The 15,066-nt window shown below is 37.0% G+C and overlaps 1 protein-coding gene across 10 annotated transcripts in view; it reads left to right on the forward strand.

Annotated features, from left to right (window-relative positions):
• L3MBTL3 (L3MBTL histone methyl-lysine binding protein 3) overlaps window positions 1-15,066 on the forward strand; it is a 176,203-nt gene that overhangs the window by 102,404 nt on the left and 58,733 nt on the right. For all 10 annotated transcript variants that reach the window (XM_007484546.2, XM_056818760.1, XM_056818759.1 and 7 more), the window contains exons 15-16: window positions 7,002-7,087; window positions 10,393-10,503. In XM_007484546.2, coding sequence (XP_007484608.2) covers window positions 7,002-7,087; window positions 10,393-10,503 — 197 coding nt within the window. The remainder of the gene's footprint in view (window positions 1-7,001; window positions 7,088-10,392; window positions 10,504-15,066) is intronic.

The following is a 15,066-nucleotide window of genomic DNA, read 5'->3' on the forward strand; positions in this document are numbered from 1 at the left end:
CAACCTGCCCCAGGGTGTCCTTTATACTTTAAGTCATTGTAGGTTCTTATAAGAGATTCTCTTTTCCCTTTAGATTCCTAAACAAATTATTTAAGAAGAAATTTTTTCTGCCTTCTTGATATCATGCCATACTCTGTTCCTTCGTCATCATGGTCTTGGCCCTTGTGGATGAAGGTTTATCTTTTGAGCACACACTCATTTTCTATCCAAGTTGAGCCAGGCCACAAGCATTTATTAAGTGCTGGCTGTTTTCCAAGCACCAGGAAAGGGCAGAGGATACCCAGAAAGGCAAAAATCAGGCCTCTTGGAGGAGTTCCCAGTCTCACCCTGGGGAAAAGTGGGCTGCCCAACCCAGTGCTGTGGTGTTTCTACACAATCAGGCTGTTTGGTGGTGTTAGCAGAGAATGATTCCCTTGGAGTCAGGGAGATTGATTGACTGCCCCAGGCTCCTTGACTGGGTCCCAGAGAGGTTACCCTTAGTTTCCTCATCTGCAAAATGGACAGAACAGTAACATCTCTCATAGACTTACTGTGAGGATCCTACGGGATAATATAGGCCAGTGATGGGCAACCTTTTGGAACTTTTTAGGGACCAGTGACATGCCCCACCCCCCATGCCCAGACTGGGTGCCAGTGCCTACCCCCAACTGCGTGACATGCCCTACCCCAAACTGTGTGCCCCTCCCCCTGACCATGTGCAGGGCCATTAAGATCCCTTAATGTTCCATTAAGATCCCAGTATGCACAATTAGAGGAATACATCCCCATTCCATTGCAGGAGGTGACAGGGTTCCTGGTACAATCTACACAGTGCATGAGTCATATTAAAAGGAAAAGGATCAGTGACTCCCTTAGCTAAACATTTATACTGGTAGGCCTGGGGATAGTTAATAAAAGTGAAATGCTGTGGCTAGAACTAGAGTGGGCAACTGGTAAGCCTTAGAGGCACTGAAACCACAGGCTAGGGGCCTAGGATTTTCTTCTCTTTTCTTTGCAAACCCAGGAGAAGACAGTCCTGTTTCTGGGGGGATAAAGGGTTTAATGCGAGAGATATGAGTCCATGTATTCTGCCCTTTCAGCTTTAGTGGGGTGGGGATGGAGTGTGGGGGGATAGGATGGCTCCATGGGGTCCCTCCTTTCCAGGTACTAGCTAATTTGATCCCTTTGGGCTGGGTATGGGATATCTCCATCCTCCTTTAAAGGATTAGGGAGGATCTGGTTAGCACATTCCCTTAGGGTTTGGTGAATAGGGCTCAGCTCTAGATTTGTTCATTTTAAAAAATTTAATTTCATTAGGGTCAGTGCAATCAGGAGGGCTTGGACCTGATCAATTCTTTGCTCATAAAAGCAGGAATTACCTGTACTCTTCACCCAGTAAGGGTCCACAAAGACTAAAAGGACTTTGTACCTTTTGCAGGGTGATAGGTGCTGTAGAATCTATTTCTATTCTGAGGGGTGTGGCCTACAGTGCTGCTGCTCAGCTCCTGGGAGCCTTGGGGTGAGGTGGGGGGCAGAGGGGAGTGGCCAAACCCCGGGGCCTCAGCCCCTGCAACAGTGGAAAGAGGCTAGAATGCCCCATCCCCTGCATTTTGGAATGGGGCCAGCCTCCCAGCTGGCCAGGCCAGGGGTCTGCCTGTGCCCAGGAGAGGCCTTCTACATGCTGTCTTTGGCACTCATGCGTTAGGTTCACCTTCGTGGACATAGGCAAAGCACTTCATGATCCTCCTAAATGCCAAGGCAGCTCTGATTCTTGTTGCTCCTCATTGATTGTGTGATGGTTTTGTTTTGTCACAGCAGCTACTCACTTAGATTTAATGCCTCTCCAGGCTTTCTCTACACGAAGTCATTCATGACCCTGCTGCAGAATGTCAGCAGCACCATGTGTCAGGCGTAGGGCCCAAGTCTTTTACTCAATTCTATCATTCCAGTACCATTGTACTAAGTGGTTGTTTTCTTGGGCCTTCAATTTTGGCTGCTCTAGTATGTCATTTAGAGTCTGTGAGTACTTAGTTACTCAGGGAACCATTTCTCATTAAATTTATTTATAACAGTCATGTATTTGGCAAGCTGACTTCCAACTAGAATTGGTGGCACATATATTAAGGAGGGCAAAGTACCCAGAAAATGCTCTGAGCTGTCCCCAGGCATGTCCTGTGACTCACCTCACAGTAGAGATGGGGTAGGGATAGACCCACATACATTTTCTCTCCTGCCACCTTCCCCTCCCCAAAGCTGGGCTTAGCCTGGCTTTTCCTGGCTTTTTCCTTCTTCTTCTCTCCTTTACTTTCTCCCACTGGGGTCTTATTAGCCCCTGAAGCTTGAATTGGCCTGACTGCTGCCTAGAATGCCTGCATCTGTGTGTCCAGGCCAGCTCTCCCCTGACCTTTAGACGGACATTACCACATTGTCCTTAAATGGATGTCCCCAGCATCTCAAACTCAGAGTGCTCAAGGTAGCTGGACAGCCTAGTGCCGAGAGCACCTCATGTGGAGAAAGGAAGAGTGAAGCTGTTGAGTGGCTATGGGATCCTGACCTGAACGCTTCCCTTCTTTGTGCCCTTGTGCTCTCCTGTGTAGTGATACAGAGAGACTGGACCTGGCCTCTTCTGGCTCTCATTCTGAGCTCCTCTATCTAGAACAATGGGCACCTTTTCCTCCAAAACCACCCTGCTCAGGAGCCTTCTTTTTTCTGTTGGAGATGCCATCATGCTGTCATCCCCTAGCTTTTCTACCTTGGTGACCTCCTCACTCCTCATTCATATTTACTCCATATAACTAGCTGCCTTCTTGATCTCCCCTGCATTTCTCAGAAATATCCCTTTCTCACTATTCACACAGGGACCCCTGTGGGCCAGGCCCTTACCTAGCTACTCTCCTGGCTTGACTTCCCCACTCCAATCCACCCTCCAGACAAATGCCAAACATATTTTTCCGAAGCACAGTCTAACCATATTGCCTCACCCCAAGCATAGGGTGACCCTTTTACCTCCAGGAGCAGAGGCTCCTCTCAGACAATGAGCACTCCCCACCTCCCCTTCCCTCTCCAGACATGTCCTCCAGTCTCGCTCTACAGGCCAGTGCCTGTGACTCTGCTGGCCTAGAATGAGCACCCTCCTCCCTGCCTTCTCTCTCTGTTGCACCCATGACTGCCTTGGGCCCCCTGGCTTTTCCTGCTCTTCCTGGTATCCTGCAGCTGTTTTATAGATAGTCCTAGGTGTGGTCAGTTATCTAACTTGATCTACAGCAATACAGCCATAGCATTTCTCTCGCATTCCAATCTAACTCTTTGAGGTAAAGGACTGCTTCTGCTTTTGTCTCTTTTTTCCCAGTGTTTGTCCTGTGATAGGAGCTTACAGAATGAGTGCTGATGATTGATTTCCACATACTATTCTTTATACCTTCTGCCTTTCCCCCACCCACTAGAAGGCAAGTGATATATCAGTTAAACGTGTGAAGTCATGCAAAATGTACTTCCCTATTAACAATGTGGTAAAGCACGTTGTAATAGAAAAACAATAACAAGCAAAATACATAAAGAAATGAAAAACCTAGAGTTTGTCAGATCTCTGGCATGGATAGCATTTTTCATCATGGATCCTTTGGGCTTGTCTTGTCTCATTTTATTGTTAGAAGAACTAAGTCATTCATAATCAATCCCCATATACAATTGCCATTACTGTGTACAATGTTCTCTTGGTTCTCCTCACTTCACTTTGTATCAGAGCATGTAAGTCTTCCCAGGATTTTCGGAGAGCATTCTCCTCTTCATTTCTTCTATATCACAATAGTATTCCATCACAATCATGTACTACAACTTGTTCAGTGTAAGGAATTTAATTTTATGGTTGGACTAAATATATGAAAAATTTAAGATAATATTGTGGTTGCTGATTTTAAAATTAATACAGCCCAAGTCAAAATGACTTTCAGTAGCTTTATTTACAAAGAGGTAGAACAAGTGAAAATAGAGAAATGTGAAAGAGGGTAGAGTAAGAAGTCTAGCTCATCATCCTAAATGTTGCTCCAGTTCCTGGCTCAAGCTACCCAGGGTTAGTTAACCCCTCAGCCAGAGGACTTGGGGGTGAATTAAGCAAGATTTCAACTCACATGTCCTCCTTCAAGAAGGGAAGGCCTCTCTGGAACTAATCTCTCCAGAAGCCAAGAAAGGAAGGTCAGCTTTTTACTCATCAGGAGAAAATCCAAAAGGAGAAGATCCAGGTATTGTCTTACCAAAAGTAGTCTAAGAGCCACAGTCCTAGTCCAAGCTCCTTCAACCTGAAAATTCAGGACAAAGACCTCTTGGACAGGGAGTTCATAGTCATTTTTTTATGTTATTTCCTGTCCCTTCCTCCACTTTAAGGAGCCCAATTGCAGTCTTTTAATTTGCTTATCATTGCCCAAGGGGGCAGTGTTTATAGGTTCCACCTCTCACCCTATGAGGGTGTAAATTCTTATCAAAGGATTCAGAAGTTTCTGACTGATTGAGTTGAAAAGGTGGAGCTCCCTAAGTAGATTGCAAACTCCCCCACCTAATGCCAAGTAGGAGTGTTCAAGCTTTGGTTGATTAATTAAAAAATAGGCAAGGGGAGAGTCAATCCTATCTTCACATCAGCCAATCCCTATCTGATAGGCATCCCCTTGGTTTCTCATTCTTTGCCACCAAAAAACAATTGCTATAAATATTTTTGTGCAGCTATAGCCTTATCTTTTTCTTTGATCTCTTTGGAATACTAACCTAATAGGTGCATTGCTAGATCAAAAGTAACATTTTGTAGCCCTTTGGGCATAGTTCAGCTGTTTTCCATAACGTTTGGACCAGTTCACAGTTCCACCGACAGTATATTAGTGTCCCTATTTTTCCATGTCCTCTCCAAGCATTATCATATTCTTTTTCTGTTTTGTTAGCCAGTCTGACATGTGGAGCAGCTCTCTGTTCCCATAGATTTTTGACAGTGGGCAGGAGGCTGCTCATCTTTGGCTGGCTTAATTATTTAGATATACTACTGAATGCTATGGACCAGGTATTATATGAGATAGGAATAATGTCCCCTGCATTATGCATGTTCAAATTGAGTTGAGAAGAAAAGACACAGCTATATAAAGACATCAACAGATACAGGAAAACTTAAATAATACAAAGTATCATCTTATTAAATGATGAATGTGAATTGCTTTTTCTTTAAAAAAATAAAACTATTTATTTAGCTTTATGTTCTTAACTTAATATTTCTGAAAGTGAAAATCAAGTGGTCAGAATAAAAATTGTGACCGTGAAAATATGGGTTTCAAGACTGTGAATTGTCCAAACTGTAAAGATAATTTTTAGCATCTTGATTTTTATATCAAAAATAAGTGGTCGCCATGGGAAAAATTCCCAAATATGAAATACCCAAGTCAGCTGGGTTTTATGGAGATTTTAATTAATATAAATGAAGGAATTAAGGAAAGGGAAAGAGACAGAGTAAGAGGAAATAGTAGGAAAAGGCTCTGGGTAGATTATATCTTTTGAGTACTTCACACCTCTTTGCTAAGCTTGCCCCTTGCAAGTTGCCTAAGTGATTAATTTGACCTTTATAGGTACTTAGCACCCTTTTGTATTAGATCTAAAAATAGACCTAGCTTAAGGGCTTTTGCCTCACTATAAGTATGGGTTAAGTACTTTTTCATTGTTCAGTAAGGAGTTTACAACTTTATCTTCCCCTAAAGTATGCCTAAGTATGGGTGAAGTAATATTAGAGTTCCCAATACATTCCTGACCAAGTACCTCCATTGTTTAAATGGGGAATAACCTTAAACATAACCTTAAGATAATGTTCCAAGGTAGAGCCTGAGAAAATTTAAGATTCACAAAATGAACTATTTGACATTACAAGCATACTTTGGTGATATTGCAGGGTTAATTCTAGATCACCACAATAAAGTGATTCACGTGCATTTTTGGTTTCCCAATGTATTTAAAAAGTTACTTTTACATTATATTGTGGTCTAGTAAGTATGTTGTAATAGTATGTCTAAAAACACAATATACATACCTTAATTAAAAATTCTTTATTGCTTAAAAATGCTAACCATCACCTGAGCCTTCATTGAGTTATAATCTTTTTTACTGGTGGAACAAATCTCTTTGTTTACCTCAGTCTTGATGGCTGTTGACTGATCAGGGTGGTACTTCTGAAGGTTTGGAGGAGTTTCTGGCAATTACTTGAAATAAGATAACAATAAATTTTGCTGAATCAATAAACTATTCCTTTCACTTGAACACTTACAGACTATTGCAGGGTTATTAATTGGCTTAATTTCAATATTGTTGTATCTCAGGGAAAAGTGAGCCCCAAGGGGAGAGAGAGAGAGGAGGAAGCACTCAAAACACATGTAACGTTTATCAATTAAATTTACTGTTTTACGTGGGCATAATTCGTAGTGCCTCAGAATCATTAAAGATAGTAGCATCAAAGATCACTAGTCATAAATCATCATAAAAGATATGATAATGTAAACGTTTGAAATATTTTGAAAATTACCAAAATATGAAACAGAGACAGACTGAGCACATGCTTTAGGAAAAACAGCATCAGTAGACTTGCTCAATGCATGGTTGCCACAGAAAGTTGTGAAAAATGCAGTATGTGTAAAGCACAATAAAGCAAGGAATGCGTGTATGTAGATGTATGTAGATGATAGTGCCAGTATAACCCATGCTAAAGATTATTTGGAATTATTATGTGAAAATGAGTTCAGAAATGATAATATTAAATATTTTCTTCTTATAATCATTCTTTTTGAAGAAGTATTTCATTTTGTATATTAGCATATAGCTTTTGTTAATAGATTTAAATTTTCTTCTAGATTACCCAAATGTGAAACATTTTTTCTGGGACAAATATTTGGAAGAAACTATATTAAATATTTTCTCATTATAATCATGCCTTTTAAATAAGTACTTCATTTTGTATATTAGCATATAGTTTTTATTTATAGACTTTGTTTTTAATTTCTTTCTAGATTACCCAAATGTGAAACATTTTTCCTGGGACAAATACTTGGAAGAAACCAATTCTTTGCCTGCTCCTGCTAGAGCCTTTAAAGTCGTAAGTGACTGTATTTTATGGTGTCCTATTAATTTTTATTAGTGAACACAATTTTTTAGTTTTTCTAAGTAAATTCTAGAAAGTTATAAATAGTCACTTTCTCAGCAGTCTTGCTTTTCAATTCAGATGAACACTTTTTGGAATGAAATGTTTCTTTTTGATTCATCAAAATAATCTTGTATGGTACTTCCACTGACTTGATTATCTTTTTTTTTTTTTAACCCTTACCATATATCTTGGAGTCATACTGTGTATTGATTCCAAGGCAGAAGAGTGGTAAGGGATAGGCAATAGGGGTTCAATAACTTGATCAGTATCACTAGCTATCAAGTGTCTGAGGTCAGGTTTAAACCCAGGACCTCTTATCTTTAGGCCTGACTTTCAATCCACTGAGCCACTTAGCTAATACCTGATTTAATCATCTGAATAAATTTAGGTCATTTTTAAAAAATTGCATTTTATCTTCAGCTCCAAATTTTTCCCTTCTTTCTTCTCCCTTTTTCACCTATGGAAAAGGCAAGAAAAACAAAATCCATTGTAAGCATATGAAGTTATGTTAAACAAATTTCCTAAGCCATTTTTAATATCATATTTTAGTTCCACATGAGAGATTCATCCAAAGAAATCAAAGAGCAAAATAGATCATTCTAAAAAATCCAAAATAGAAGCAGGTAGAGAAAAGAAGAAAAATAATTACAGATTTAAAAAATTGCATATTTGAAAATTAAACTAAAGAATCCATAATTCCCAAACAAGTGGTTCAGAATTGTTTTAAAATGTTTTTTAAAAAAAAGAGTTCAATGCAAGTTAGATTAGTTTGATAGCTATTTTTATTTTTTATAACTTTATAAATATTTTTATTTATTTATTATTAGATAACTAAAAAGTGATTTTTTTAAATGAAAGGTTACTACATCAAGTTTGATCTGCTATATCCATGCTTTATATATGTAATGAAAAAGGTAAGTAATAAAAAATAAGCAAAGTACATATTTAACTTTTTTTGTATTGTTTTCCATAAAGTCATTAGTGGCAGCCTGGAGTAAATGGTACTAATGCAGCAGAATCTATTTATTATAGTACATTTCTAGTCTCTCTCTTGATGATATTAGGAATGACTAAGGCATGACATGCATGCTTCCTTCCTGTTAGGATTGGAAGTTAACATGTTTTCTATAAAAAGAAAGATTCAGAAACACTAGCTTTGCTTTTTCCCCTTGCCACAAATATTTACTTTGCCATCTAGAAGCACAATTCCTTATTTTTCTAATAATTCAAAAAAAGGAGGAGAAAAATCTGTTAAAAGCTTTTGTATTTCTCTCTCTCTCTCTTTCTCTCTCTCTCTCTCTCTCTCTCTCTCTCCGTCTTTCTATATATACACACACACAAACACACACACACATATATAGATATACATATACATATACATATTTAGTCTGTAGGAAATGGCAAAGACTGTTCCTTGGCAACATTCTACAGTTGCCAGGATGTTGTTTTAAAAAATTGCTGTGGTGATTAATTATATCAAACTGAGAGGGAGAGAAATAAGAGAAAGATACCTATTTTTATAAATGAGTAAAGTTAACTCCAAAATGTCATATTTAAGTATGTGTTTGATCTTATAGGAGCTTTCTTTATCAGTTTTGGGGGCCAGGGGAAGAATAATTTATAGATTAATTCACTATATTTAGCATTTTCAGTGGATTAAGTATTACACAAGAACTTATTTTGCAAGTAATTGATGCCTGTCCTTTAAAAGTAATTTTAAAAAATTTTGGAAAACTTCCATATGTGAATATAGTATTGTTTTCTTAAACAGATTTTAAGATATACTGAAACATAATTTAACCTTTTATTGATTACTCTGATTTTATAATCATTATCTTTAATTTTATACTTTGGCGGTAGTTTTGGTGTTTTTTTCCTCAGGATTAATTTCATCTGTAATTTTTATTATACATGTGCCAGTTTTTAATTAGATTTTATCTATAAATGTCTGAGAAATCATATGGCTTAGATTAGAATTATTTATAAAATTCATTTAACAGTAAATTCTGTGGATTGAAGTGTAAAAATAAAAAAAAATTTTTTTGGCTAATTTCCTTTTTCTTGCCTTTGAAGAAAGTATGAATTAAACAATGTACTGAACTACAAAAGATGGCTAAGAAACCAATCATTTATATAGATAATTGATGTATTTGTGATTATAGAGGTAGATAGATGGAGATGGGGTGAGGCAGAGTTGAATGGATATTGATTGACCAGATATTTTGGAACTTGCTTTTTTGGGGGGAAAATCTCCAGATACCATCATCATTTTGAATCATTCACATTTTGCTCATGTATGTAGAATGAAACATTTAGCGCTTGACTTCCTGAGGATGATACTTTGACTGCTCTTTTTGTAAAATTAATTAGCAAATCACACGTTAAAGCAGCCTCTCCCTAGTGGTTTTCTTGCCTTCCAGAAAAGTCTTTTTTTTTTTAACTTTTATTCCCAGTGCCGTTTAACTTATCATCACCATTTAAAACATCTATATTTACCTTATCATTAGCACATAGGATGGATCAGAATAAGCATCAGCTTACCATCGCCTCATCTGTCACTCTTGCCTTCCCTATACATGGAGTATGGAGTGAGCAGTACATAGACTGGAGCATTCTCCGCTTGAAGTGTGGCTTGCTATGCTTCCAGGGCTTTATTAAGCATACCATAGGTGACTGCTTCTCCAGTTTTGCTTTTAGCCCCCGCATACATACAAAAGCTCCCCTGAATGCTTTGGTCTACAGGACCTCACCTTTTTTTCAAAGAGATTGTTTTTTCTAGTGGAATTTGGATGCCATAATGAGATAGCCCTTTACCAAGAGAGCTGAAGTTCTTTATTCTGTATGTCTTGCCTCTGGTAATGAGATGTTTTCTAGTGGCTGCTAATAGATTAATTTGGATACTCAGAGCATTAAAGAAATGAAAAGACAGTTTTCACAGAGGCCTAGTTTTCAATAGTCATGCCTACTTTTTTTGCTTGGTTTTTTTTTTTGTTGTTGTTGACAAAATGTATTGTTCACAGTTAATTTAGAGTTCCTGTGGACTTTTCTACAAAATAGGCCTTTTATTTCCTGAACAGAATATGATTTTCCCCTATTCTGATTAATTCTCTCATCTGGATCCATTGTGTAGCTAACTCACTCATGTTGTTTTGACTTAAAAAGGTTTTTTCTTTGTACTAGGTTTCGAGTGTAAAACATATTGTACCTGTCTAATTGCTTTTGTACATTTCACGAAAAATCATCTTCTTTTATTTCAGAAACCAGCACATGGATTCCAGAAAAAAATGAAATTCGAAATTGTAGATAAAAGAAATCCTGTGTTTGTTAGAGTAGCAACTGTTACAGATACTGATGAGCACAGAATAAAAGTAAGTTTTTCTTGGTCTAAGTTCATATTTTAGAGGCAAGCACTTCTAAGTGGAACCATTAGCAAATTTTACCTTTTGATGATACAATACATTTTAATTTATCTTACCATAGACACCTGAACATTAAGTCTAAGTTCACCTTTTACTATTCCATTCTCCTTTGGTTTGTATAACAAAACTTAAGATTTTTTTTTAACATCTGGTTTGATAAATGTTGAGTACTGAGGATGATGGAAGTGGGAAGAAAGTGGTTTTGTATTTTTTTGAGTGATACTAAATTCACAAAAATAAAATTAAAATAGCTTACATTTGTATATCATTTTAAGGGTTGCAAAACACTTTACATTTGGTGTATCATGATTAAATTATTTGGTGTAGGCCTGTTTATAGTTCTCTAATAATTGCATTCTTTACATTATAAACTTAATATCATTTTGATAAATGATAAATATAAAATCTTTTCTTTTCAGGAAATATCCCTTGAACCAAGAGAGATGAAAATAAATGACTTTATTATATATTTTTGTCTTTGTTTTGTTTTAAAATCCTTGTAATAAAAAAAAAAACACAAGCAAATAAGCATAAAGAAGGCACATTTCTCAGAGAAGAGAGGATCATAGATTTAGAGTTGTTCCTCTAATCTAACCTCTTCATTTTATAGATGAGGATATTGAGGTATACCGAGATTAAGTATTACCCACTTAACTCTTTTTGTGCTAGGCAACATGCTAGTCAGTGGGAATGCAGAGAAAGAAATTTTAAATCCCTTCTGATTTCTACCTGCTTATGTTGTATATATATATCTCTCCAGGCCTCAGTTTCTTCATTTATAAGTTGACTGGGTTGGACCAAGTGATGCATATGTCCCTTTGTAACTCTAAGATCCTGAGAACAAAAATATACATATTATGGGGGGAATGATAGCAGTTGAGTTTTCTTGACTATGATCCACATTGATTGTATCCCAGAGGAAGTTTTCTCTTAAGATTGTTAGTTAAAATAGTGGTCAGGACTTTGTGTAAAAGGGTGCAGTTGTACTTATTGATAGTTCTTCTGACCCTAAGCTTTCTGTATTTCACTTTGTTTGAGGAAAAGGAAATTGTTGTTTTCCTTTTCCATGGTGTATACTTATATGATAGTTTCCTGACAAGCATTCCATTTTAGCATTAAGTATTACATAATGGGAAAAGTATTACTTTTTATGTTTCCAGAACTTTTATGTTGTTAATGCAGACCTCTTAATATTCTGAGACTTGAGGTCAGTTAAAATAAACTCTCTTAAATAGAATCAGATGAAACTATACAAACTCTGATAAAATAATTAAATGGTCTTGGCTTTCAAGGCACAGCTACTGTTTGGTTACTAAGGTTAGTTTATAGACAGATTAATTTCAGATGGTGTATCTTAAGAAAACATTTTCTGATTTTCAAATAGCAAGGGTTTTGTTTATATTATAAAGATCTTTAAATCCTAAAGTTACCCATATTTACCCATATTTCCAGACTACTTAGCAGCCAGGTATGTAGGAGGCAATATTTGTCTGTAGCATGTAAGGTACAGTTAACATTAAATAGTTACTTTTAAGCAGCCAAATTGAAGTGATTTAAAACATGTGCTGGCAGAACAGTATGGGACGATATCATAAAAAATAGTATTTCAACCCCCTAAAGAGTATCTGTTTTTAATATAGTTTGTGTTTGTCAGGTGTTGGAGGGGGCGGATGTAGAAACTTTAAAGGATAGTTTGTCAAGATTTTATTTGTGGTTCCTAGAATGTTTTATAACTGAATACTTTTTCAGAAATAATTATTTCAATCTTCCTAAGAAAACAAGAATGAACTCCTATTAGAGACAATAACTTCCTCATTAGGATTGTATTTTCCCAGCTCCAAGCAGGATTGCTAGCAACTTTTTAAAAGCAGAATTAAATATTTTCATCCATAACATTTAATTAATTTTCCCAACAGTTATACATATTTTCCTTATTCATTTGGTTTCAAAACATATTCTTTCTACATAAAGATATTCTGCAGTCAAAAACTGAGAAACAGTAGCCTTGAATAATTTATATGTCCTGATCATGGTAGGTTAATTTCAGTCTTTTAAATTATATATTCAGCTTTTTTAACGATATTTTTGGCAGTGTACAGCTCAATATTCAATGCTCAAGCAAATCTTTGATTTTATTGATTTGCTTATTATGTACAATGATGTAGATTTCATCCAGATTCATGGTTGCCTTTTACCTAAAATTCTTATTGGTATCCTCTCATCATTTAGCTAGTTGGAGTCCCCCCAACACAGAGTTTTCTGCTTATCCTTTTGGCATCACTAAGATACTCAGGGAATCCGCAGTCTCTCCAGTGAGCAACTTTCCCTGTTCATGTGATTGGTCCACCTTCTTTTCTGCTTATGTTTCCTTAGTGACATTCTTTACTTTGTTTCTCCCTTTTAATTCTTTGTAGTTACCAGATTTCAGATTACCCTGTGGGCACCACGCACCTTTTCATTGTCCTTTGGGTGATTTTCAGTTTTGTTTCTTCAGAAGCTATTCCATCTCTCCCATGACTCCAGCATCACAATATATGAATGAACGAAAAAGCATCTATTAGGCAACAATATATTCACCACTAGGGTAACAACGAGAAAAGCAAAGATGGTTCCTTTCTTTAAGGGTCTTAAAAAACATGATAGTTATGGTCTGTTTTGTTCAGAGAAGTCACAATGATGGAATTATAGGGCACCTGACTAACATATGCTTTCCAGAAATGGTTGTTTGATTTGATTATTGTTCCAATAATTAGAGATGAAAAGATGTACAGTTAGATGACATAATGATCACAATAGGCCCCAGGGTTGACTGGGCAAGGTGAAAGTTCACCATTCAGAAGCCAGAGTAAAGCTGGTATGCCAAGTTTGAAGTGGAAGCTGGCATGCTAGGAGCATGGCATGATAATAGTCTTTGTTTCATGGAGAAGTTTGTGGTCATTAGAACTGAGCAGTTTTCCAAATGCAGTGTAGCCCTTACAATTTTTAAAATTCTGTTTCCCACTTATCCTCTCTGCAAATATCATCTCATCATCGGGGCAATAGACTTTCTTTGCCCTGGTGGTTTATACTTTCTTTTGAGCCCACTTGGACCCCAGGTACTCTGCTCTCCAGTGACACAGGCTTTCTTGCTCCTCATTGAACAAGATTCCATCCCCAAACTCTAGGAATTTTCTTTTTTTTCCGCATTTGAATAAGTTTAATTAGTCAATTTGGAACATTATTCCTTGGTTACAATAATCACATTATTTCCCTCCCTCCCTCCCCTTCACCCATTCTTCCGGCAACCAATGTACAATTTCATTGGGTATTACTTGTGTCCTTGATGAGAACCTATTTCCATGTTGTTGTTTACACTAGGATGTTCATTTAGAGTCTACATCCCCAACCATATCCCTTCGACCCATATATTCAAGCAGTTGTTTTTATTCGGTGTTTTTACTCCTGCAGTGATTCCTCTGGATGTGGATAGTGGTTTTTCTCCTAGGTTCCTCTGAGTTATAGGGGGACATTGCATCGCTACCAATGGAGAAGTCTATTATTACATTTGATTGTACCACAGTGTATTAGTCTCTGTGTACAATGTTTTCCTGGTTCTGTTCCTCTCACTCTGCATCAATTCCTGAAGGTTGTTCCAGTCCCCATGGAATTCCTTCACTTTATTATTCCTTTGAGCACAATAGTGTTCCATCACCAATATATACCACAATTTGTTCAGCCATTCCCCAATGGAAGGGCATCCCCTCATTTTCCAATTTTTAGCTACTACAAAGAGCGCAGCTATGAATATTCTTGTACAAGTCTTTTTCCTTATTATCTCTTTGGGGTACAAACCCAGCAATGCTATGGCTGGATCAAAGGGCAGACAGTCTTTTCTCATCCTTTGGGCATAGTTCCAAATTGCCCTCCAGAATGGTTGGATCAATTCACAACTCCACCAGCAATGAATTAGTGTCCCTACTTTGCCACATCCCCTCCAGCATTCATTACTTTCCATAGCTGTCATGTTGGCCAATCTGCTAGGTGTGAGGTGACACCTCAGAGTTGTTTTGATTTGCATCTCTCTGATTATAAGATATTCAGAACACTTTTTCATGTGCCTATTAATAGTTTTGATTTCTTTGGCTGAAAACTGCCTATTCATGTCCCTTGCCCATTTTTCAATTGGAGAATGGCTTGATTTTTTGTACAGCTGGTTTAGCTCTTTATAAATTTGAGTAATTAGACCTTTGTCAGAGGTTTTTGTTATGATGATTGTTTCCCAATTTGTTGCTTCCCTTCTAATTTTGGTTACATCGGTTTTGTATGTACAAAAACTTTTTAATTTGATATAGTCAAAATTATTTATTTTACATTTTGTGACTCTTTCTAAGTCTTGCTTGGTTTTAAAATCTTTCCCTTCCCAAAGGTCTGACATGTATACTATTCTGTGTTCACCTAATTTACTTATAGTTTCCTTCTTTATATTCAAGTCATTCACCCATTCTGAGTTTATCTTGGGGTAGGGTGTGAGGT

This window comes from Monodelphis domestica, chromosome 2 (genome assembly GCF_027887165.1).
Source record: "Monodelphis domestica isolate mMonDom1 chromosome 2, mMonDom1.pri, whole genome shotgun sequence".
Taxonomy (NCBI): Eukaryota; Metazoa; Chordata; class Mammalia; order Didelphimorphia; family Didelphidae; genus Monodelphis; species Monodelphis domestica.